Consider the following 25,000-nt stretch of genomic DNA (forward strand, 5'->3'; position numbering starts at 1 on the left):
GGTTAGGGATATGGGTTAGGGATATGGGTTAGGGATATGGGTTAGGGATATGGGTTAGGGATATGGGTTAGGGACAGGGATAGGGATATGGGTTAGGGCCAGGGTTAGGGATATGGGTTAGGGATATGGGTTAAGGTTAGGGATATGGGTTAAGGTTAGGGATAGGGATATGGGTTAGGGATATGGGTTAGGGATATGGGTTAAGGTTAGGGATATGGGTTAAGGTTAGGGATAGGGATATGGGATAGGGATATGGGTTAGGGATACGGGTCACGGTTAGGGATACGGGTCACGGTTAGGGATACGGGTTACGGTTAGGGATACGGGTTACGGTTAGGGATACGGGTTACGGTTAGGGATACGGGTTACGGTTAGGGATACTGGTTACGGTTAGGGATACGGGTTACGGTTAGGGATACGGGTCACGGTAAGGGATATGGGTTACGGTTAGGGATATAGGTTGCGGTTAGGGGTTAAGGTTCAGTCTAACCTCTGTCTGTAGGTGATGGTAACCCAGGGTGTGTGGTTGACTAGGTTAGGGTTAGGGGTTAAGGGTTAAGGTTCAGTCTAACCTCTGTCTGTAGGTGATGGTAACCCAGGGTGTGTGGTTGACTAGGTTAGGGTTAGGGGTTAAGGGTTAAGGTTCAGTCTAACCTCTGTCTGTAGGTGATGGTAACCCAGGGTGTGTGGTTGACTAGGTTAGGGTTAGGGGTTAAGGGTTAAGGTTCAGTCTAACCTCTGTCTGTAGGTGATGGTAACCCAGGGTGTGTGGTTGACTAGGTTAGGGGTTAGGGGTTAAGGTTCAGTCTAACCTCTGTCTGTAGGTGATGGTAACCCAGGGTGTGTGGTTGACTATGTTAGGGTTAGGGGTTAGGGGTTAAGGTTCAGTCTAACCTCTGTCTGTAGGTGATGGTAACCCAGGGTGTGTGGTTGACTATGTTAGGGTTAGGGGTTAAGGGTTAAGGTTCAGTCTAACCTCTGTCTGTAGGTGATGGTAACCCAGGGTGTGTGGTTGACTAGGTTAGGGTTAGGGGTTAAGGGTTAAGGTTCAGTCTAACCTCTGTCTGTAGGTGATGGTAACCCAGGGTGTGTGGTTGACTAGGTTAGGGGTTAGGGGTTAAGGTTCAGTCTAACCTCTGTCTGTAGGTGATGGTAACCCAGGGTGTGTGGTTGACTAGGTTAGGGGTTAAGGGTTAAGGTTCAGTCTAACCTCTGTCTGTAGGTGATGGTAACCCAGGGTGTGTGGTTGACTATGTTAGGGTTAGGGGTTAGGGGTTAAGGTTCAGTCTAACCTCTGTCTGTAGGTGATGGTAACCCAGGGTGTGTGGTTGACTAGGTTAGGGTTAGGGGTTAAGGGTTAAGGTTCAGTCTAACCTCTGTCTGTAGGTGATGGTAACCCAGGGTGTGTGGTTGACTAGGTTAGGGTTAGGGGTTAAGGGTTAAGGTTCAGTCTAACCTCTGTCTGTAGGTGATGGTAACCCAGGGTGTGTGGTTGACTAGGAGAGCTGGAGCAGCTCCATCATAATAGTCAGTGAAGCTGATCACAGTAGAGTTGTCTGAGATGTTCACGTCGACGATAACACCTCCATACTACAACAGACAGGAAGTGAGGTCACAGTGGATAACAACACCTCCATACTACAACAGACAGGAAGAGAGGTCAGTTGATGATAACATCTCCATACTACAGACAGGAAGTGAGGTCAGTTGATGATAACATCTCCATACTACAGACAGGAAGAGAGGTCACAGTGGATAACAACACCTCCATACTACAACAGACAGGAAGAGAGGTCACAGTGGATAACATCACCTCCATACTACAACAGACAGGAAGAGAGGTCAGTTGATGATAACATCTCCATACTACAACAGACAGGAAGAGAGGTCACAGTGGATAACAACACCTCCATACTACAACAGACAGGAAGAGAGGTCAGTTGATGATAACATCTCCATACTACAGACAGGAAGAGAGGTCACAGTGGATAACAACTCTCCATACTACAGACAGGAAGAGAGGTCACAGTGGATAACAACATATCCATACTACAACAGACAGGAAGAGAGGTCAGTTGATGATAACACCTCCATACTACAGACAGGAAGAGAGGTCAGTTGATGATAACATCTCCATACTACAGACAGGAAGAGAGGTCAGTTGATGATAACATCTCCATACTACAGACAGGACGTGAGGTCAGTTGATGATAACATCTCCATACTACAGACAGGAAGTGAGGTCAGTTGATGATAACATCTCCATACTACAGACAGGAAGTGAGGTCAGTTGATGATAACTTCTCCATACTACAGACAGGAAGTGAGGTCAGTTGATGATAACAACTCCATACTACAGACAGGAAGTGAGGTCAGTTGATGATAACATCTCCATACTACAGACAGGAAGTGATATGTGGCTGACTGGTCCATGCCCAGCAGACAGGAAGTGATGTCAGTGATATGTGGCTGACTGGTCCATGCCCAGCAGGCAGGAAGTGAGGTCAGTGATATGTGGCTGACTGGTCCATGCCCAGCAGACAGGAAGTGATGTCAGTGATATGTGGCTGACTGGTCCATGCCCAGCAGACAGGAAGTGAGGTCAGTGATATGTGGCTGACTGGTCCCGCCCAGCAGACAGGAAGTGAGGTCAGGGATATGTGGCTGACTGGTCCACACCCAGCAGACAGGAAGTGAGGTCAGTGATATGTAGCTGACTGGTCCACGCCCAGCAGACAGGAAGTGAGGTCAGTGATATGTAGCCGACTGGTCCACGCCCAGCAGACAGGAAGTGAGGTCAGTGATATGTAGCCGACTGGTCCACGCCCAGCAGACAGGAAGTGAGGTCAGTGATATGTGGTGCATCTCCAGGGACACTGACCTGATTCATGCCCAGCAGACAGGAAGTGAGGTCAGTGATATGTGGTGCATCTCCAGGGACACTGACCTGATTCATGCCCAGCAGACAGGAAGTGAGGTCAGTGATATGTGGTGTATCTCCAGGGACACTGACCTGATCCATGCCCAGCAGACAGGAAGTGAGGTCAGTGATATGTGGCTGACTGGTCCATGCCCAGCAGACAGGAAGTGAGGTCAGTGATATGTGGTGTATCTCCAGGGATACTGACCTGATCCATGCCCAGCAGGGTGCCGTTGTCCTGTTTGTTGAAGAAGAAGGACTTGGACTTGGAGTCTGAGCCCACGACCCTGACACACAGCTTCCTGTGATCAACTCTGGCCAGAGGGGGAGGCACTGGAAACACAGGGAAGTCAAAAAGGTCAGTCAGTCGGACACAGGAAAGACAACAGTCGGACACAGGAAAGACAACAGTCAGACACAGGGAAGACAACAGTCAGACACAGGGAAGACAACAGTCAGACACAGGGAAGACAACAGTCAGACACAGGGAAGACAACAGTCAGACACAGGGAAGACAACAGTCAGACACAGGGAAGACAACAGTCAGACACGGGGAAGACAACAGTCAGACACGGGGAAGACAGTCAGACAGACGGACACAGGGAAGACAGTCAGACAGACGGACACAGGGAAGACAGTCAGACAGACGGACACAGGGAAGACAACAGTCGGACACAGGAAAGACAACAGTCGGACACAGGGAAGACAACAGTCAGACACGGGGAAGACAGTCAGACAGACGGACACAGGGAAGACAGTCAGACAGACGGACACAGGGAAGACAACAGTCGGACACAGGAAAGACAACAGTCGGACACAGGAAAGACAACAGTCGGACACAGGAAAGACAACAGTCGGACACAGGAAAGACAACAGTCGGACACAGGAAAGACAACAGTCGGACACAGGGAAGACAGTCAGACAGACGGACACAGGAAAGACAACAGTCGGACACGGGGAAGACAACAGTCGGACACGGGGAAGACAACAGTCGGACACGGGGAAGACAACAGTCGGACACGGGGAAGACAACAGTCGGACACGGGGAAGACAACAGTCGGACACGGGGAAGACAACAGTCGGACACGGGGAAGACAACAGTCGGACACGGGGAAGACAACAGTCGGACAGACGGACACAGGAAAGACAACAGTCGGACAGGCGGACACAGGGAAGACAACAGTCAGACAGAGGAACACGCTCATCATACGTTCATTATAACACACACACACACACACGCACACACACACGCACACGCACACGCACACGCACACACACACACGCACACGCACACGCACACGCACACGCACACACTAAATCCAAACACACGGTCGTTCCTCACCTCTGTAGAGGAGATGTAGTGCCACTTCCCGTTGACACTGCCCTCCTCTGTCTGCACCTCTCCCACCTCCAGCTCGTAGGAAGACTTGTTGACCAGCGTGAAGAACGGACTCATGGTCACCATCTTGGTCAGGTTGAAACTACTCATCTGAATGCTGACGCCAACCTACAAAACACATGACTCATACTGTCAGACTGTCTGTCCTTCACAACGCGGCTGTAGTGTCTCAGTTAAAACACATGACTCAGACTGTCTGTCCTTCACAACGCGGCTGTAGTGTCTCAGTTAAAACACATGACTCATACTGTCAGACTGCCTGTCCTTCACAACGCGGCTGTAGTGTCTCAGTTAAAACACATGACTCATACTGTCAGACTGTCTGTCCTTCACAACGCGGCTGTAGTGTCTCAGTTAAAACACATGACTCATACTGTCAGACTGTCTGTCCTTCACAACGCGGCTGTAGTGTCTCAGTTAAAACACATGACTCATACTGTCAGACTGTCCCTCCTTCACAACGCGGCTGTAGTGTCTCAGTTAAAACACATGACTCATACTGTCTGTCCTTCACAACGCGGCTGTAGTGTCTCAGTTAAAACACATGACTCATACTGTCTGTCCTTCACAACGCGGCTGTAGTGTCTCAGTTAAAACACATGACTCATACTGTCAGACTGTCTGTTCTTCACAACGCGGCTGTAGTGTCTCAGTTAAAACACATGACTCAGACTGTCTGTCCTTCACAACGCGGCTGTAGTGTCTCAGTTAAAACACATGACTCATACTGTCAGACTGTCTGTCCTTCACAACGCGGCTGTAGTGTCTCAGTTAAAACACATGACTCAGACTGTCTGTCCTTCACAACGCGGCTGTAGTGTCTCAGTTAAAACACATGACTCATACTGTCTGTCCTTCACAACGCGGCTGTAGTGTCTCAGTTAAAACACATGACTCATACTGTCAGACTGTCTGTCCTTCACAACGCGGCTGTAGTGTCTCAGTTAAAACACATGACTCATACTGTCAGACTGTCTGTCCTTCACAACGCGGCTGTAGTGTCTCAGTTAAAACACATGACTCAGACTGTCTGTCCTTCACAACGCGGCTGTAGTATCTCAGTTAAAACACATGACTCATACTGTCAGACTGTCTGTCGGCTGTAGTGTCTCAGTTAAAACACATGACTCAGACTGTCTGTCCTTCACAACGCGGCTGTAGTGTCTCAGTTAAAACACATGACTCATACTGTCAGACTGTCTGTCCTTCACAACGCGGCTGTAGTGTCTCAGTTAAAACACATGACTCATACTGTCAGACTGTCTGTCCTTCACAACGCGGCTGTAGTGTCTCAGTTAAAACACATGACTCAGACTGTCTGTCCTTCACAACGCGGCTGTAGTGTCTCAGTTAAAACACATGACTCATACTGTCAGACTGTCTGTCCTTCACAACGCGGCTGTAGTGTCTCAGTTAAAACACATGACTCAGACTGTCTGTCCTTCACAACGCGGCTGTAGTGTCTCAGTTTAAAACCCAGATCATCAGAGGGTTTGAGTCCTGCGTGTTTGAGGATTTGAGTCCTGCCTGAGGCCACTGAATGTCACCGTAAGTCACTTGGATAAAGCATTATATATGTGTGAAATAAAACGTTACATTCCAGAGTCGTGACTGTTTTTTGCACGTTGTCATTTCCTCACCAGATAGTCCATGGTGTTGGCAGGGCATCTGACACACCCATAACTCCCCACCGTATCCAATGAGAAGCCATCAGACCAGGAACTGGTGGACACACAGAGCTGCAGCTGTAGAAAGACAACACGCAGCGTTACTGAGAGAAGCAGCTGATCCACTGTCAGACACGCCCCCTTCAGAGAGAGAACTGAAAGACACGCCCCCTTCAGAGAGAGAACTGAAAGACACGCCCCCTTCAGAGAGAGAACTGAAAGACACGCCCCCTTCAGAGAGAGAACTGAAAGACACACCCCCTTCAGAGAGAGAACTGAAAGACACGCCCCCTTCAGAGAGAGAACTGAAAGACACGCCCCCTTCAGAGAAGAACTGAAAGACACACCCCTTCAGAGAGAGAACTGAAAGACACACCCCTTCAGAGAGAGAACTGAAAGACACACCCCCTTCAGAGAGAGAACTGAAAGACACACACCCCTTCAGAGAGAGAACTGAAAGACACGCCCCCTTCAGGGAGAGAACTGAAAGACACGCCCCCTTCAGAGAGAGAACTGAAAGACACGCCCACTTCAGAGAGAGAACTGAAAGACACGCCCCCTTCAGGGAGAGAACTGAAAGACACGCCCCCCTCAGAGAGAGAACTGAAAGACACGCCCCCTTCAGAGAGAGAACTGAAAGACACACCCCCCTTCAGAGAGAGAACTGAAAGACACGCCCCCTTCAGAGAGAGAACTGAAAGACACGCCCCCTTCAGGGAGAGAACTGAAAGACACACCCCCCTTCAGAGAGAGAACTGAAAGACACGCCCCCTTCAGGGAGAGAACTGAAAGACACGCCCCCTTCAGAGAGAGAACTGAAAGACACGCCCACTTCAGAGAGAGAACTGAAAGACACGCCCCCTTCAGGGAGAGAACTGAAAGATACACCCCCTTCAGAGAGAGAACTGAAAGAGAGAGACACAGCTTAATGTGAGCTCTTACATTTTTCAACAATTATTTTTTACAAAAGGATAGATTTGGAGTTAGATGACCTTGGATGTTTCGGCAGGGACACATGCAGGATGCTACCTTCCACAGCACGGCCTTCGCTACAGATCAAAACTACAAACCTACAACCTAATTTTGACCAAAATTAACCCGGAGAGATGACTGCTGCCAAGGTTTTATTTTCCCAAGCTATACGGAAGGAGCTCCAGCAACCAAACAGCAGAGACCAGAGGACACCATCCAACCCAGACCAGAGGACACCATCCAACCCAGACCAGAGGACACCATCCAACCCAGACCAGAGGACACCATCCAACCCAGACCAGAGGACACCATCCAACCCAGACCAGAGGACACCGTCCAACCCAGACCAGAGGACACCGTCCAACCCAGACCAGAGGACACCGTCCAACCCAGACCAGAGGACACCATCCAACCCAGACCAGAGGACACCGTCCAACCCGGACCAGAGGACACCATCCAACCCAGACCAGAGAACACCATCCAACCCAGACCAGAGGACACCATCCAACCCAGACCAGAGGACACCATCCAACCCAGACCAGAGGACACCATCCAACCCAGACCAGAGGACACCATCCAACCCAGACCAGAGGACACCATCCAACCCAGACCAGAGGACACCGTCCAACCCAGACCAGAGGACACCGTCCAACCCAGACCAGAGGACACCATCCAACCCAGACCAGAGGACACCGTCCAACCCAGACCAGAGGACACCGTCCAACCCAGACCAGAGGACACCGTCCAACCCAGACCAGAGGACACCGTCCAACCCAGACCAGAGGACACCATCCAACCCAGACCAGAGGACACCGTCCAACCCAGACCAGAGGACACCATCCAACCCAGACCAGAGGACCAGAGGACACCATCCAACCCAGACCTGAGGACACCGTCCAACCCGGACCAGAGGACACCATCCAACCCAGACCAGAGGACACCATCCAACCCAGACCAGAGGACACCATCCAACCCAGACCAGAGGACACCATCCAACCCAGACCAGAGGACACCATCCAACCCAGACCAGAGGACACCACCCAACCCAGACCAGAGGACACCACCCAACCCAGACCAGAGGACACCACCCAACCCAGACCAGAGGACACCACCCAACCCAGACCAGAGGACACCGTCCAACCCAGACCAGAGGACACCGTCCAACCCAGACCAGAGGACACCGTCCAACCCAGACCAGAGGACACCATCCAACCCAGACCAGAGGACACCATCCAACCCAGACCAGAGGACACCATCCAACCCAGACCAGAGGACACCATCCAACCCAGACCAGAGGACACCGTCCAACCCAGACCAGAGGACACCATCCAACCCAAACGACACCATCCAACCCAGACCAGAGGACACCACCCAACCCAGACCAGAGGACACCACCCAACCCAGACCAGAGGACACCACCCAACCCAGACCAGAGGACACCACCCAACCCAGACCAGAGGACACCATCCAACCCAGACCAGTAAGGTGTGAAGTTAAAAGGCCTTTGGGCCCAACAAATGTCAGGCATCTTTGAAGCCCCCCCCAACCGCTGTTCAGAGACCATCCACTGGCATTTTCTACAAGAAATCTGCCTCCACAAATAAATTGGGTCTGACACCTTCTCCCACTGCTTGGAGTCCATCTGGCGATCTGTTCACAGTCTGCCCTGGTCTGTCTCCCCCTGTCTGGTACAGGTACCTCCACCACACTCCCCCTGTCTGGTACAGGTACCTCCACCACACACTCCTCTCTCCCTCCTCTCTCCCCCTGTCTGGTACAGGTACCTCCACCACACTCCCCTGTCTGGTACAGGTACCTCCACCACACTCCCCTGTCTGGTACAGGTACCTCCACCACACTCCCCCTGTCTGGTACAGGTACCTCCACCACACACTCCTCTCTCCCTCCTCTCTCCCCCTGTCTGGTACAGGTACCTCCACCACACTCCCCTGTCTGGTACAGGTACCTCCACCACACTCCCCTGTCTGGTACAGGTACCTCCACCACACTCCCCTGTCTGGTACAGGTACCTCCACCACACTCCCCTGTCTGGTACAGGTACCTCCACCACACTCCCCTGTCTGGTACAGGTACCTCCACCACACTCCCCCTGTCTGGTACAGGTACCTCCACCACACTCCCCTGTCTGGTACAGGTACCTCTACCACACTCCCCCTGTCTGGTACAGGTACCTCCACCACACTCCCCTGTCTGGTACAGGTACCTCCACAACACTCCTCCTATCTGGTACAGGTACCTCCGCCACACTCCCCTGTCTGGTACAGGTACCTCCACCACACTCCCCCTGTCTGGTACAGGTACCTCCACCACACTCCCCCTGTCTGGTACAGGTACCTCCACCACACTCCCCCTGTCTGGTACAGGTACCTCCACCACACTCCCCCTGTCTGGTACAGGTACCTCCACCACACTCCCCCTGTCTGGTACAGGTACCTCCACCACACTCACTCCTGTCTCCCCCTGTCTGGTACAGGTACCTCCACCACACTCCCTGTCTGGTACAGGTACCTCCACCACACTCCCCTGTCTGGTACAGGTACCTCCACCACACTCCCCCTGTCTGGTACAGGTACCTCCACCACACTCCCCTGTCTGGTACAGGTACCTCCCCACACACTCCTCTCTCCCTCCTCTCTCCCCTGTCTGGTACAGGTACCTCCACCACACTCCCCTGTCTGGTACAGGTACCTCCACCACACACTACTCTCTCCCTCCTCTCTCCCCCTGTCTGGTACAGGTACCTCCACCACACTCCCCCTGTCTGGTACAGGTACCTCCACCACACTCCCCTGTCTGGTACAGGTACCTCCACCACACTCACTCCTCTCTCCCCCTGTCTGGTACAGGTACCTCCACCACACTCCCCCTGTCTGGTACAGGTACCTCCACCACACTCCCCTGTCTGGTACAGGTACCTCCACCACACACTACTCTCTCCCTCCTCTCTCCCCCTGTCTGGTACAGGTACCTCCACCACACTCCCCCTGTCTGGTACAGGTACCTCCACCACACTCACTCCTCTCTCCCCCTGTCTGGTACAGGTACCTCCACCACACTCACCCCTCTCTCCCCCTGTCTGGTACAGGTACCTCCACCACACTCACCCCTCTCTCCTCCTGTCTGGTACAGGTACCTCCACCACACTCACCCCTCTCTCCCCCTGTCTGGTACAGGTACCTCCACCAGACACCCCCTCTCTCCCTGGTCTGTCTCCCCCTGTCTGGTACAGGTACCCCCACCAGACTCACCCCTCTCTCCCTGGTCTGTCTCCCCCTGTCTGGTACAGGTACCTCCACCACACTCACCCCTCTCTCCCCTGTCTGGTACAGGTACCTCCACCACACTCACCCCTCTCTCCCCTGTCTGGTACAGGTACCCCCACCACACTCACCCCTCTCTCCCTGGTCTGTCTCCCCCATCTGGTACAGGTACCTCCACCAGACTCCCCCTCTCTCCCTGGTCTGTCTCCCCCCGTCTGGTACAGGTACCTCCACCAGACTCACCCCTCTCTCCCTGGTCTGTCTCCCCCTGTCTGGTACAGGTACCTCCACCAGACTCCCCCTCTCTCCCTGGTCTGTCTCCCCCGTCTGGTACAGGTACCTCCACCAGACTCCCCTCTCTCCCTGGTCTGTCTCCCCCCGTCTGGTACAGGTACCTCCACCAGACTCCCCCTCTCTCCCTGGTCTGTCTCCCCCCGTCTGGTACAGGTACCCCCACCACACTCCCCCTCTCTCCCTGGTCTGTCTCCCCCCGTCTGGTACAGGTACCCCCACCACACTCACCCCTCTCTCCCTGGTCTGTCTCCCCCTGTCTGGTACAGGTACCCCCACCACACTCACTCATCTCCCTCAAGCTTTCGCTCACCTCCAGCCCACAGACACAGTTGGGGTGAGTGACTCTGAACTTACAACGGGATGGGTGCCCCAAGTAGTTAAGGTTGAATCTGGTTTCCGCTCAGGTTATGGACGTGTCACTGCAACCTGAAAAAGGGTCCTCAATGATGTCACCATCGCCCTAGATTCTAAGCAATATTGTGCTGCTGTTTTTATTGACTTGGCCAAAGCTAATCACTCCTCTTTCACCCCAGCTGCCAAACTAACCCTGATGCAGATGACCATCCTACCCATGCTAGGTTACGGAGACATAATTTATAGATCTGCAGGTAAGGGAGATCTCGAGCAGCTAGATGTTCTTTACCATTCGGCCCTCAGATTAGCCACCAATGCTCCTTATAGGACAGATCACTGCTCTCTATACTCCTCTGTAACCTGGTCATCTCTGTATACCTGTTGACAGATCACTGCTCTCTATACTCCTCTGTAACCTGGTCATCTCTGTAACCCTGTTGACAGATCACTGCTCTCTATACTCCTCTGTAACCTGGTCATCTCTGTAACCCTGTTGACAGATCACTGCTCTCTATACTCCTCTGTAACCTGGTCATCTCTGTAACCCTGTTGACAGATCACTGCTCTCTATACTCCTCTGTAACCTGGTCATCTCTGTAACCCTGTTGACAGATCACTGCTCTCTATACTCCTCTGTAACCTGGTCATCTCTGTATACCTGTTGACAGATCACTGCTCTCTATACTCCTCTGTAACCTGGTCATCTCTGTAACCCTGTTGACAGATCACTGCTCTCTATACTCCTCTGTAACCTGGTCATCTCTGTAACCCTGTTGACAGATCACTGCTCTCTATACTCCTCTGTAACCTGGTCATCTCTGTAACCCTGTTGACAGATCACTGCTCTCTATACTCCTCTGTAACCTGGTCATCTCTGTAACCCTGTTGACAGATCACTGCTCTCTATACTCCTCTGTAACCCTGTTGACAGATCACTGCTCTCTATACTCCTCTGTAACCTGGTCATCTCTGTAACCCTGTTGACAGATCACTGCTCTCTATACTCCTCTGTAACCTGGTCATCTCTGTAACCCTGTTGACAGATCACTGCTCTCTATACTCCTCTGTAGACTGGTTGACAGATCACTGCTCTCTATACTCCTCTGTAACCTGGTCATCTCTGTAACCCTGTTGACAGATCACTGCTCTCTATACTCCTCTGTAGACTGGTTGACAGATCACTGCTCTCTATACTCCTCTGTAGACTGGTTGACAGATCACTGCTCTCTATACTCCTCTGTAACCTGGTCATCTCTGTATACCTGTTGACAGATCTTAGGTCTCTCTTGTAGTGTTGTGTTGCTACCATGTTGTTGTCGTGTTGTGTTGCTACCATGTTGTTGTCATGTGGTGTTGCTACCATGTTGTTGTCATGTGGTGTTGCTACCATGTTGTTGTCATGTGGTGTTGCTACCATGCTGTGTTGTCATGTGGTGTTGCTACCATGCTGTGTTGTCATGTGGTGTTGCTACCATGCTGTGTTGTCATGTGGTGTTGCTACCATGCTGTGTTGTCATGTGGTGTTGCTACCATGCTGTGTTGTCATGTGGTGTTGCTACCATGCTGTGTTGTCATGTGTTGCTACCATGTTGTGTTGTCATGTGTTGCTACCATGTTGTGTTGTCATGTGTTGCTACCATGTTGTGTTGTCATGTGTTGCTACCATGTTGTGTTGTCATGTGTTGCTACCATGTTGTGTTGTCATGTGTTGCTACCATGTTGTGTTGTCATGTGTTGCTACCATGTTGTGTTGTCATGTGTTGCTACCATGTTGTGTTGTCATGTGTTGCTACCATGTTGTGTTGTCATGTGTTGCTACCATGTTGTGTTGTCATGTGTTGCTACCATGCTATGTTGTTGTTTTAGGTCTCTCTTTATGTAGTGTTGTGGTGTCTCTCTTTATGTAGTGTTGTGGTGTCTCTATGTAGTGTTGTGGTGTCTCTTTATGTAGTGTTGTGTTGTCTCTCTTTATGTAGTGTTGTGGTGTCTCTATGTAGTGTTGTGGTGTCTCTATGTAGTGTTGTGGTGTCTATGTAGTGTTGTGGTGTCTCTCTTTATGTAGTGTTGTGTTGTCTCTATGTAGTGTTGTGGTGTCTCTCTTTATGTAGTGTTGTGGTGTCTCTCTTTATGTAGTGTTGTGGTGTCTCTCTTTATGTAGTGTTTTAGTGTCTCTCTTTGTGTAGTGTTGTAGTGTCTCTCTCTTTATGTAGTGTTGTGTTGTCTCTCTTTATGTAGTGTTGTGCTGTCTCTCTTTATGTAGTGTTGTGGTGTCTCTCTCTATGTAGTGTTGTGGTGTCTCTATGTAGTGTTGTGGTGTCTCTCTTTATGTAGTGTTGTGGTGTCTCTCTTTATGTAGTGTTTTAGTGTCTCTCTTTATGTAGTGTTGTGGTGTCTCTATGTAGTGTTGTGTTGTCTCTCTTTATGTAGTGTTGTGTTGTCTCTCTTTATGTAGTGTTGTGGTGTCTCTATGTAGTGTTGTGGTGTCTCTATGTAGTGTTGTGGTGTCTCTCTTTATGTAGTGTTGTGGTGTCTCTCTTTATGTAGTGTTGTGTTGTCTCTCTTTATGTAGTGTTGTGGTGTCTCTCTTTATGTAGTGTTGTGGTGTCTCTCTCTATGTAGTGTTGTGGTGTCTCTATGTAGTGTTGTGGTGTCTCTCTTTAGGTAGTGTTGTGGTGTCTCTCTTTATGTAGTGTTGTGGTGTCTCTCTTTATGTAGTGTTGTGGTGTCTCTCTTTATGTAGTGTTGTGGTGTCTCTTTATGTAGTGTTGTGGTGTCTCTTTATCTAGTGTTGTGTTGTCTCTCTTTATGTAGTGTTGTGGTGTCTCTATGTAGTGTTGTGGTGTCTCTATGTAGTGTTGTGTTGTCTCTCTTTAGGTAGTGTTGTGTTGTCTCTCTTTATGTAGTGTTGTGGTGTCTCTATGTAGTGTTGTGGTGTCTCTCTTTATGTAGTGTTGTGGTGTCTCTATGTAGTGTTGTGGTGTCTCTCTTTATGTAGTGTTGTGGTGTCTCTCTTTATGTAGTGTTTTAGTGTCTCTCTTTATGTAGTGTTGTGGTGTCTCTATGTAGTGTTGTGTTGTCTCTCTTTATGTAGTGTTGTGTTGTCTCTCTCTATGTAGTGTTGTGGTGTCTCTCTTTATGTAGTGTTGTGGTGTCTCTCTTTATGTAGTGTTGTGGTGTCTCTCTTTATGTAGTGTTGTGGTGTCTTTATGTAGTGCTGTGGTGTCTCTCTTTATGTAGTGTTGTGTTGTCTCTCTTTATGTAGTGTTGTGGTGTCTCTCTTTATGTAGTGTTGTGGTGTCTCTTTATGTAGTGTTGTGTTGTCTCTCTTTATGTAGTGTTGTGTTGTCTCTCTTTATGTAGTGTTGTGGTGTCTCTATGTAGTGTTGTGGTGTCTCTATGTAGTGTTGTGGTGTCTCTCTTTATGTAGTGTTGTGTTGTCTCTCTTTATGTAGTGTTGTGGTGTCTCTCTTTATGTAGTGTTGTGGTGTCTCTCTTTATGTAGTGTTGTGGTGTCTCTATGTAGTGTTGTGGTGTCTCTCTTTATGTAGTGTTGTGGTGTCTCTATGTAGTGTTGTGGTGTCTCTCTTTATGTAGTGTTGTGGTGTCTCTCTTTATGTAGTGTTGTGGTGTCTCTCTTTATGTAGTGTTGTGGTGTCTCTCTTTATGTAGTGTTGTGGTGTCTCTATGTAGTGTTGTGTTGTCTCTCTTTATGTAGTGTTGTGGTGTCTCTCTTTAGGTAGTGTTGTGGTGTCTCTATGTAGTGTTGTGGTGTCTCTATGTAGTGTTGTGGTGTCTCTCTTTATGTAGTGTTGTGTTGTCTCTCTTTATGTAGTGTTGTGGTGTCTCTCTTTAGGTAGTGTTGTGGTGTCTCTATGTAGTGTTGTGGTGTCTCTATGTAGTGTTGTGGTGTCTCTATGTAGTGTTGTGTTGTCTCTCTTTATGTTGTGTTGTCTCTCTTTATGTAGTGTTGTGGTGTCTCTCTTTGTGTAGTGTTGTGTTGTCTCTCTTGTCGTGATGTGTGTTCTGTCCTATATTTATATTGTATTTATTTATTTTAATCCCAGGCCTCCGTCCCCGCAGGAGGCCTTTTCCCAGGCCGTCATCGTAAATAACAATATGTTCTTAGCTGACTTAGCTGACTCCTAGTTACATAAAGGTTACATAAAGTTTAAATAAAGGTTAAATAAAGGTCACATAAAGGTTAAATAAAGGTTAAATAAAGGTTACATAAAGGTTACATAAAGGTTACATAAAGGTTACATAAAGGTTACATAAATGTCACATAAATGTCACATAAAGGGTAAATAAAGGGTAAATAAAGGGTAAATAACGGTTAGATAAAATAAGACAGTCCGAGGCTTTCCTAGTTAAATAAAGGTTAGATAAAATAAGACAGTCCGAGGCTTTCCTAGTTAAATAAAGGTTAGATAAAATAAGACAGTCCGAGGCTTTCCTAGTTAAATAAAGGTTAGATAAAATAAGACAGTCCGAGGCTTTCCTAGTTAAATAAAGGTTAGATAAAATAAGACAGTCCGAGGCTTTCCTAGTTAAATAAAGGTTAGATAAAATAAGACAGTCCGAGGCTTTCCTAGTTAAATAAAGGTTAGATAAAATAAGACAGTCCGAGGCTTTCCTAGTTAAATAAAGGTTAGATAAAATAAGACAGTCCGAGGCTTTCCTAGTTAAATAAAGGTTAGATAAAATAAGACAGTCCGAGGCTTTCCTAGTTAAATAAAGGTTAGATAAAATAAGACAGTCCGAGGCTTTCCTAGTTAAATAAAGGTTAGATAAAATAAGACAGTCCGAGGCTTTCCTAGTTAAATAAAGGTTAGATAAAATAAGACAGTCCGAGGCTTTCCTAGTTAAATAAAGGTTAGATAAAATAAGACAGTCCGAGGCTTTCCTAGTTAAATAAAGGTTAGATAAAATAAGACAGTCCGAGGCTTTCCTAGTTAAATAAAGGTTAGATAAAATAAGACAGTCCGAGGCTTTCCTAGTTAAATAAAGGTTAGATAAAATAAGACAGTCCGAGGCTTTCCTAGTTAAATAAAGGTTAGATAAAATAAGACAGTCCGAGGCTTTCCTAGTTAAATAAAGGTTAGATAAAATAAGACAGTCCGAGGCTTTCCTAGTTAAATAAAGGTTAGATAAAATAAGACAGTCCGAGGCTTTCCTAGTTAAATAAAGGTTAGATAAAATAAGACAGTCCGAGGCTTTCCTAGTTAAATAAAGGTTAGATAAAATAAGACAGTCCGAGGCTTTCCTAGTTAAATAAAGGTTAGATAAAATAAGACAGTCAGACAGACTTTCCTAGTTAAATAAAGGTTAAATAAAGGTTAAATAAAGGTTAAATAAAGGTTAGATAAAATAAGACAGTCCGAGGCTTTCCTAGTTAAATAAAGGTTAGATAAAATAAGACAGTCCGAGGCTTTCCTAGTTAAATAAAGGTTAGATAAAATAAGACAGTCCGAGGCTTTCCTAGTTAAATAAAGGTTAAATAAAGGTTAAATAACGGTTAGATAACGGTTAGATAAAATAAGACAGTCCGAGGCTTTCCTACCTTGTTCTTGCTGAAGATGTTCTTTTTCTTGAAGGAGAAGAGGACGACGTCCCTGAAGTCCGACGCGTGTTTGACGGAGACGTCCTCCGCGCGGTACTGCAGAACCCTGGACGTCTTATTGACGATCCAGTACGGGCTAAACACAGCCAGCGTCAGACGCCCATGCAGCCGCGCCACGTGCACGCTCAGGTCCACGCTCAGCTCCTGGGCCGAGTCGCAGGTGAAGCACACGGGGAAGAACTCCTGCATGTCCTGGGCGATACGGATACGTCCGGACCAGTTCCGACCCTGGTATTTAACCAGGACCATCTCCATGATCTCACCTCCTATACGGGCGTTCAGGACGTCTGCCGTGCTGCCCTCCTGGAGCTCAAGGAACTCTGCTGAGCCCTGGAGAGATGGATTAATGGATAGACACAGTTTGGAAAGGAACTCTGCTGAGACCTGGAGAGATGGATTAATGGATAGACACAGTTTGGAATGGAACTCTGCTGAGCCCTGGGGAGATGGATTAATGGATAGACACAGTTTGGAAAGGAACTGCTGAGCCCTGGAGAGATGGATTAATGGATAGACACAGTTTGGAAAGGAACTGCTGAGCCCTGGAGAGATGATGGATTAATGGACAGACACAAGGCAGGGTACAGGTCTAGGGTTAGATCCTAGCCTAGTGACTGTCTTCATGTTATCTAAGTGGTACTACCTCCAGTAGATAGCTGTAAGGCAGGGTACAGGTCTAGGGTTAGATCCTAGCCTAGTGACTGTCTTCATGTTATCTCAGTGTTACTACCTCCAGTAGATAGCTGTAAGGCAGGGTACAGGTCTAGGGTTAGATCCTAGCCTAGTGACTGTCTTCATGTTATCTCAGTGTTACTACCTCCAGTAGATAGCTGTAAGGCAGGGTACAGGTCTAGGGTTAGATCCTAGCCTAGTGACTGTCTTCATGTTATCTCAGTGTTACTACCTCCAGTAGATAGCTGTAAGGCAGGGTACAGGTCTAGGGTTAGATCCTAGCCTAGTGACTGTCTTCATGTTATCTCAGTGTTACTACCTCCAGTAGATAGCTGTAAGGCAGGGTACAGGTCTAGGGTTAGATCCTAGCCTAGTGACTGTCTTCATGTTATCTCAGTGTTACTACCTCCAGTAGATAGCTGTAAGGCAGGGTACAGGTCTAGGGTTAGATCCTAGCCTAGTGACTGTCTTCATGTTATCTCAGTGTTACTACCTCCAGTAGATATCTGATGCTGTAAGGCAGAAGGTTCCGGAGGGTCACAGCTGGGTGGAGGTGGATGACGTAGGCAGGGTCCCAGTCGTCCTCTCGCTGGGAGGAAATGAAGGACAGGTGATCTGGTGTGGCCAAGGTGGTCACCTGGAGGGGAAGGAAGCTGCTGTCTGCCGACGGACACTGGAGGAGGGACCGCACCTCAGAGCTCAGGTGGACCTGCTCCTTCCAGGCGATACAGGTAGACGACGGGCCGTACTGGCCCTCTAGGCGCCCGGCTGGCTGGAGGAAGAGCTGACACCTATAGAGGGAGAAGAGACGAGGAGGCCACATGTAACCACATATAACGAGGAGACCACATTTAACCACATATAACTAACAATCTAGTTAAACATAACCCTAGCTGACATCTGCGTCAGAGAGAAGAGAGGAGTGAAACAAGGTAAGGACAGGGAGTCTATACAAAAGTCTTAGAACATTTGTTTAAAGTTCTAGAACATTTGTTTAAAGTTCTAGAATATGTGTTTAAAGTTCTAGAATATTTGTTTAAAGTTCTAGAATATTTGTTTAACCCTGTAAGTCTAAGCGGTTGGGAATCGCTAAGCTGACATATGGAATTGTTTTAAGATGGTTCAAACTATTTGATTTAGAATTTTAGGACCCTTTTTAGATATCTCGTACAACGCTGTGTACTACTCCCTTCACAGAACAGCGCAAACTGGCTCTAACCAGAATAGAAAGAGGAGCGGGAGGCCCCGGTGCACAACTGAGAAAGAGGTCAAGTACATTAGAGTGTCACGTTTGAGAAACAGACGCATCACAAGTCCTCAACTGGCAACTTCATTAAATAGTGCCCGTAAAACACCAGTCTCAACGTCAACAGCGAAGAGGCGACTCCGGGATGCTGGCCTTCTAGGCAGAGTTCCTCTGTCCAGTGTCAGTGTCCTTTTGCCCAATTTAATCTTTCCTTTTTATTGACCAGTCTGAGATTTGGCTTTTTCTTTGCATGCCGGAGTCGCCTCTTCACTGTTGACATTGAAACTGCTGTTCTGTGAAGGGAGTAGTACACAGCGTTGTACGAGATCTTCAGTTTCTTGGCAATTTCTCTCATGGAATAGCGTTCATTTCTCAGAAGAAGAATAGACTGACGAGTTTCAGAAGAAAGGTCTTTGTTTCTGGCCATTTTGAGCCTGTAATCAAACCCCCAAATGCTGACTCTCCAGATAATTTCAACTAATTTGTTGCACAAACGGTTCTGACGCTACAAACAAAGAGGTTGTCACGTCAACGGTCCCGACATCAGACGAGTCCCCCCCGACACTTGTAAGTCATAGAGCAACACGGAGAACACCGTTGTGGTCGTGAGAGTCTATCCTTTCCATAAAATATGGTTCTAGTTTGTATGTCAAACCGTTCGGATGCTAAATAAGTTGGTGATTTTCGGGATATCTAATGGTCTGACAAAACACCTCTCTACCTCTGCCACATTTCAACGCAGATGCGGAAACGCGACACTAGGGAACGCAGTGGATTGATACTGAAACGCGACACTAGGGAATGCAGTGGATTGATACTGAAACGCGCCACTAGGGAACGCAGTGGATTGATACGGAAACTGATTGATACACATCCAATGCAATAAAAACATCTAAGTTAAACTGTCCGATTTTGAACGGGAATCTTTTGTTATGCAACTTATATTGACGCACCGGTGGGTCTAGGGGGTTAATACTTGTTTGAAAGCACGGGAACACTTGTTTGAAAGCACTAGAACACTTGTTTAAAGCACTAGAATACTTGTTGAAAGCACTAGAACACTTGTTTAAAGCACTAGAACACTTGTTGAAAGCACTAGAATACTTGTTTAAAGCACTAGAATACTTGTTGAAAGCACTAGAACACTTGTTTAAAGCACTAGAACACTTGTTTAAAGCACTAGAACACTTGTTTAAAGCACTAGAACACTTGTTGAAAGCACTAGAATACTTGTTTGAAAGCACTAGAACACTTGTTTAAAGCACTAGAATACTTGTTGAAAGCACTAAAATACTTGTTGAAAGCACTAGAATATTTATGGTGCCACTCTCTCGAACGTGGTCCTTCGAGCCGGATAACATATGCTGAGATTGAGCAAGGGGACACCTGGATCTCCCAAGCTACCCAGCTCATCACACATCAACCTCTTAATTTCCTGTTTATGATTAGCATCTCATAAATAGTATCCTTTGTCTGTACGCTGCGATCACCGGCCTTTCAGAAGCTATGTTGAAATAGAGCTGTCCATTCATACGATAAGTAACCAATATAATTATGTAAAATTGTCCTTCGAGTACATTTGCGACGTGCGGCTCACACGTGCAAATACTCGGTTATTACCTGTCCTACTAACATGGTTATTACCTGTCCTACTAACATGGTTATTACCTGTCCTACTAACATGGTTATTACCTGTCCTACCAACATGGTTATTACCTGTCCTACCAACATGGTTATTACCTGTCCTACCAACATGGTTATTACCTGTCCTACCAACATGGTTATTACCTGTCCTACCAACATGGTTATTACCTGTCCTACCAACATGGTTATTACCTGTCCTACTAACATGGTTATGACCTGGACGAGTCCAGGGCTACCAACATGGTTATTACCTGTCCTACCAACATGGTTATTACCTGTCCTACCAACATGGTTATTACCTGTGCTACCAACATGGTTATTAACTGTCCTACCAACATGGTTATTACCTGTCCTACCAACATGGTTATTACCTGTCCTACCAACATGGTTATTACCTGTCCTACCAACATGGTTATTACCTGTAGGAGTCCAGGGCTACCAACATGGTTATTACCTGTCCTACCAACATGGTTATTACCTGTCCTACCAACATGGTTATTACCTGTCCTACCGACATGGTTATTACCTGTCCTACCGACATGGTTATTACCTGTCCTACCGACATGGTTATTACCTGTCCTACCGACATGGTTATTACCTGTCCTACCGACATGGTTATTACCTGTCCTACCGACATGGTTATACCTGTCCTACCGACATGGTTATTACCTGTCCTACCAACATGGTTATTACCTGTAGGAGTCCAGGGCTACCAACATGGTTATTACCTGTCCTACCAACATGGTTATTAACTGTAGGAGTCCAGGGCTACCAACAGGGTTATTACCTGTCCTACCAACATGGTTATTACCTGTAGGAGTCCAGGGCTACCAACATGGTTATTACCTGCCCTACCAACATGGTTATTACCTGTAGGAGTCCAGGGCTACCAACAGGGTTATTACCTGTCCTACCAACATGGTTATTACCTGTAGGAGTCCAGGGCTACCAACAGGGTTATTTCCTGTCCTACCAACATGGTTATTACCTGTCCTACCAACATGGTTATTACCTGTAGGAGTCCAGGGCTACCAACAGGGTTATTACCTGTCCTACCAACATGGTTATTACCTGTAGGAGTCCAGGGCTACCAACAGGGTTAATACCTGTCCTACCAACATGGTTATTACCTGTAGGAGTCCAGGGCTACCGACATGGTTATTACCTGTCCTACCAACATGGTAATTACCTGTAGGAGTCCAGGGCTACCAACATGGTTATTACCTGTCCTACCAACATGGTTATTACCTGTCCTACCAACATGGTTATTACCTGTCCTACCAACATGGTTATTACCTGTCCTACCAACAGGGTTATTACCTGTAGGAGTCCAGGGCTACCAACAGGGTTATTACCTGTCCTACCAACATGGTTATTACCTGTAGGAGTCCAGGGCGACATCAGACTCTTTCTCGGGCTCTGCCAGTCCTATATTAACCATCCCTCTGGATTTGGGACAATACTTCAGGATGGTAAACGGCACTGAGAAATGGTTCTGGATCTGAAACACAAAACCAGGTTGAAAAACAGTCAGTTAAGGAACGACATCATCTTTTGACTCAATAGAAACAAAAACACTGTAATTGAAAAGTGCTGAATAAATCAAATGTATTTTAATATGAGCTGCGTTCATGTTGCAAGTCCACAAGACGTGTTACTCTCTACTGAAAGCTGTTGAGTGTCTATAGCAGCTCCATAGAGAGAGTGATAGAGGACAGCTCCATAGAGAGAGTGATAGAGCACAGCTCCATAGAGAGAGTGATAGAGCACAGCTCCATAGAGAGAGTGATAGAGGACAGCTCCATAGAGAGAGTGATAGAGGACAGCTCCATAGAGAGAGAGTGATGGAGGACAGCTCCATAGAGAGAGAGTGATGGAGGACAGCTCCATAGAGAGAGTGATGGAGGACAGCTCCATAGAGAGAGTGATGGAGGACAGCTCCATAGAGAGTGATAGAGGACTGCTCCATAGAGAGTGATAGAGGACAGCTCCATAGAGAGAGAGTGATGGAGGACAGCTCCATAGAGAGAGAGTGATGGAGGACAGCTCCATAGAGAGAGAGTGATGGAGGACAGCTCCATAGAGAGAGAGTGATGGAGGACAGCTCCATAGAGAGAGAGTGATGGAGGACAGCTCCATAGAGAGAGAGTGATGGAGGACAGCTCCATAGAGAGTGATAGAGGACAGCTCCATAGAGAGAGAGTGATAGAGGACAGCTCCATAGAGAGAGTGATAGAGGACAGCTCCATAGAGAGTGATAGAGGACAGCTCCATAGAGAGTGATAGAGGACAGCTCCATAGAGAGTGATGGAGGACAGCTCCATAGAGAGTGATAGAGGACAGCTCCATAGAGAGAGAGTGATGGAGGACAGCTCCATAGAGAGAGAGTGATGGAGGACAGCTCCATAGAGAGAGAGTGATGGAGGACAGCTCCATAGAGAGTGATAGAGGACAGCTCCATAGAGAGAGAGTGATAGAGGACAGCTCCATAGAGAGAGTGATAGAGGACAGCTCCATAGAGAGTGATAGAGGACAGCTCCATAGAGAGTGATAGAGGACAGCTCCATAGAGAGTGATGGAGGACAGCTCCATAGAGAGAGAGTGATGGAGGACAGCTCCATAGAGAGAGTGATGGAGGACAGCTCCATAGAGAGTGATAGAGGACTGCTCCATAGAGAGTGATAGAGGACAGCTCCATAGAGAGTGATGGAGGACAGCTCCATAGAGAGAGAGTGATGGAGGACAGCTCCATAGAGAGAGAGTGATGGAGGACAGCTCCATAGAGAGAGAGTGATGGAGGACAGCTCCATAGAGAGTGATAGAGGACAGCTCCATAGAGAGAGAGTGATGGAGGACAGCTCCATAGAGAGTGATAGAGGATAGCTCCATAGAGAGTGATAGAGGACAGCTCCATAGAGAGTGAGAGGACAGCTCCATAGAGAGTGATAGAGGACAGCTCCATAGAGAGAGTGATAGAGGACAGCTCCATAGAGAGAGTGATAGAGGACAGCTCCATAGAGAGTGACAGAGCACAGCTCCATAGAGAGAGAGTGATAGAGCACAGCTCCATAGAGAGAGAGTGATAGAGCACAGCTCCATAGAGAGAGAGTGATAGAGCACAGCTCCATAGAGAGAGAGTGATAGAGCACAGCTCCATAGAGAGAGAGTGATAGAGAACAGCTCCATAGAGAGTGATAGAGGACAGCTCCATAGAGAGTGATAGAGCACAGCTCCATAGAGAGAGTGATAGAGGACAGCTCCATAGAGAGTGATAGAGGACAGTTCCATAGAGAGTGATAGAGGACAGCTCCATAGAGAGTGATAGAGGACAGCTCCATAGAGAGTGATAGAGGACAGCTCCATAGAGAGTGATAGAGGACAGCTCCATAGAGAGTGATAGAGGACAGCTCCATAGAGAGTGATAGAGGACAGCTCCATAGAGAGTGATAGAGGACAGCTCCATAGAGAGTGATAGAGGACAGCTCAATAGAGAGTGATAGAGGACAGCTCCATAGAGAGTGATAGAGGACAGCTCCATAGAGAGTGATAGAGGACAGCTCCATAGTGATTTGCTGACCTGTAGCGGAGAACGGACGGTGATGACCTTGTTTCCTTCCGAGGCGTCAGTCTGTACCAACACAGACACGTTCTCCTGCAGCAGGGGATCTCTCACGTTATACAGCCTCCTGCCAGGCTGGTCCACCGCCATGTTGGAGATCTCACTGTAACCTGTAGGAGCTTTTGAGGAGACAGACCAGTGGACATTGTTCCAGCGACTGACTCTTACCTATTATCCAATGGCAGAGGAATAACATTTTTTTAAATCCCATGCCGAGCTGTTCGGTTCAAATCCCGTTCAAACACAGACAAAAGGAACTATTCCCTACCCTTTAGTGCAGGACTAGAAACAGAGACATACAGCTAATGTAAAAGAAGCCGAACCAGGAGAGACCAGCAACATGTACAGTACTACCCTATATGGAGGTGGCAGGTTAGAGCGTTGGACTAGTAACCAGCAGGTAGTGGTTAGAGCGTTGGACTAGTAACCAGCAGGTAGTGGTTAGAGCGTTGGACTAGTAACCAGCAGGTAGTGGTTAGAGCGTTGGACTAGTAACCAGCAGGTAGTGGTTAGAGTGTTGGACTAGTAACCAGCAGGTAACCTAGTGGTTAGAGTGTTGGACTAGTAACCAGCAGGTAGACTACTGGTTAGAGTGTTGGACTAGTAACCAGCAGGTAGCCTAGTGGTTAGAGTGTTGGACTAGTAACCAGCAGGTAGACTAGTGGTTAGAGTGTTGGACTAGTAACCAGCAGGTAGTCTAGTGGTTAGAGCGTTGGACTAGTAACGTAACCAGCAGGTAGACTACTGGTTAGAGTGTTGGACTAGTAACCAGCAGGTAGACTAGTGGTTAGAGCGTTGGACTAGTAACCAGCTGGTAGTCTAGTGGTTAGAGCGTTGGACTAGTAACCAGCAGGTAGTCTAGTGGTTAGAGCGTTGGACTAGTAACCGAAAGGTTGCAAGTTCAAACCCCTGAGCTGACAAGGTACAAATCTGTCGTTCTGCCCCTGAACAAGGCAGTTAACCCACTGTTCCTAGACCAGTTAACCCACTGTTCCCAGACCAGTTAACCCACTGTTCCCAGACCAGTTAACCCACTGTTCCCAGACCAGTTAACCCACTGTTCCCAGACCAGTTAACCCACTGTTCCCAGACCAGTTAACCCACTGTTCCCAGACCAGTTAACCCACTGTTCCCAGACCAGTTAACCCACTGTTCCTAGGCCAGTTAACCCACTGTTCCCAGACCAGTTAACCCACTGTTCCCAGACCAGTTAACCCACTGTTCCCAGACCAGTTAACCCACTGTTCCTAGACCAGTTAACCCACTGTTCCTAGACCAGTTAACCCACTGTTCCTAGACCAGTTAACCCACT

At 47.9% G+C, this 25,000-nt stretch overlaps 1 protein-coding gene across 1 annotated transcript in view; it reads right to left on the reverse strand.

Annotated features, from left to right (window-relative positions):
* The window catches only part of LOC124021149 (vacuolar protein sorting-associated protein 13C-like), a gene marked incomplete at its 5' end in the record, with an annotated part of 165,885 nt that overhangs the window by 68,622 nt on the left and 72,263 nt on the right, over positions 1 to 25,000 (reverse strand). Inside the window, 9 exon segments of the mRNA XM_046336501.1 lie at positions 1,457 to 1,590; positions 3,129 to 3,220; positions 3,223 to 3,253; positions 4,263 to 4,427; positions 5,960 to 6,064; positions 16,448 to 16,837; positions 17,673 to 17,970; positions 21,449 to 21,570; positions 23,647 to 23,807. Of these exon segments, the coding sequence (XP_046192457.1) occupies positions 1,457 to 1,590; positions 3,129 to 3,220; positions 3,223 to 3,253; positions 4,263 to 4,427; positions 5,960 to 6,064; positions 16,448 to 16,837; positions 17,673 to 17,970; positions 21,449 to 21,570; positions 23,647 to 23,807 (1,498 nt within the window).

Source organism: Oncorhynchus gorbuscha, unplaced genomic scaffold (assembly GCF_021184085.1).
Source record: "Oncorhynchus gorbuscha isolate QuinsamMale2020 ecotype Even-year unplaced genomic scaffold, OgorEven_v1.0 Un_scaffold_1064, whole genome shotgun sequence".
NCBI lineage: Eukaryota > Metazoa > Chordata > Actinopteri > Salmoniformes > Salmonidae > Oncorhynchus > Oncorhynchus gorbuscha.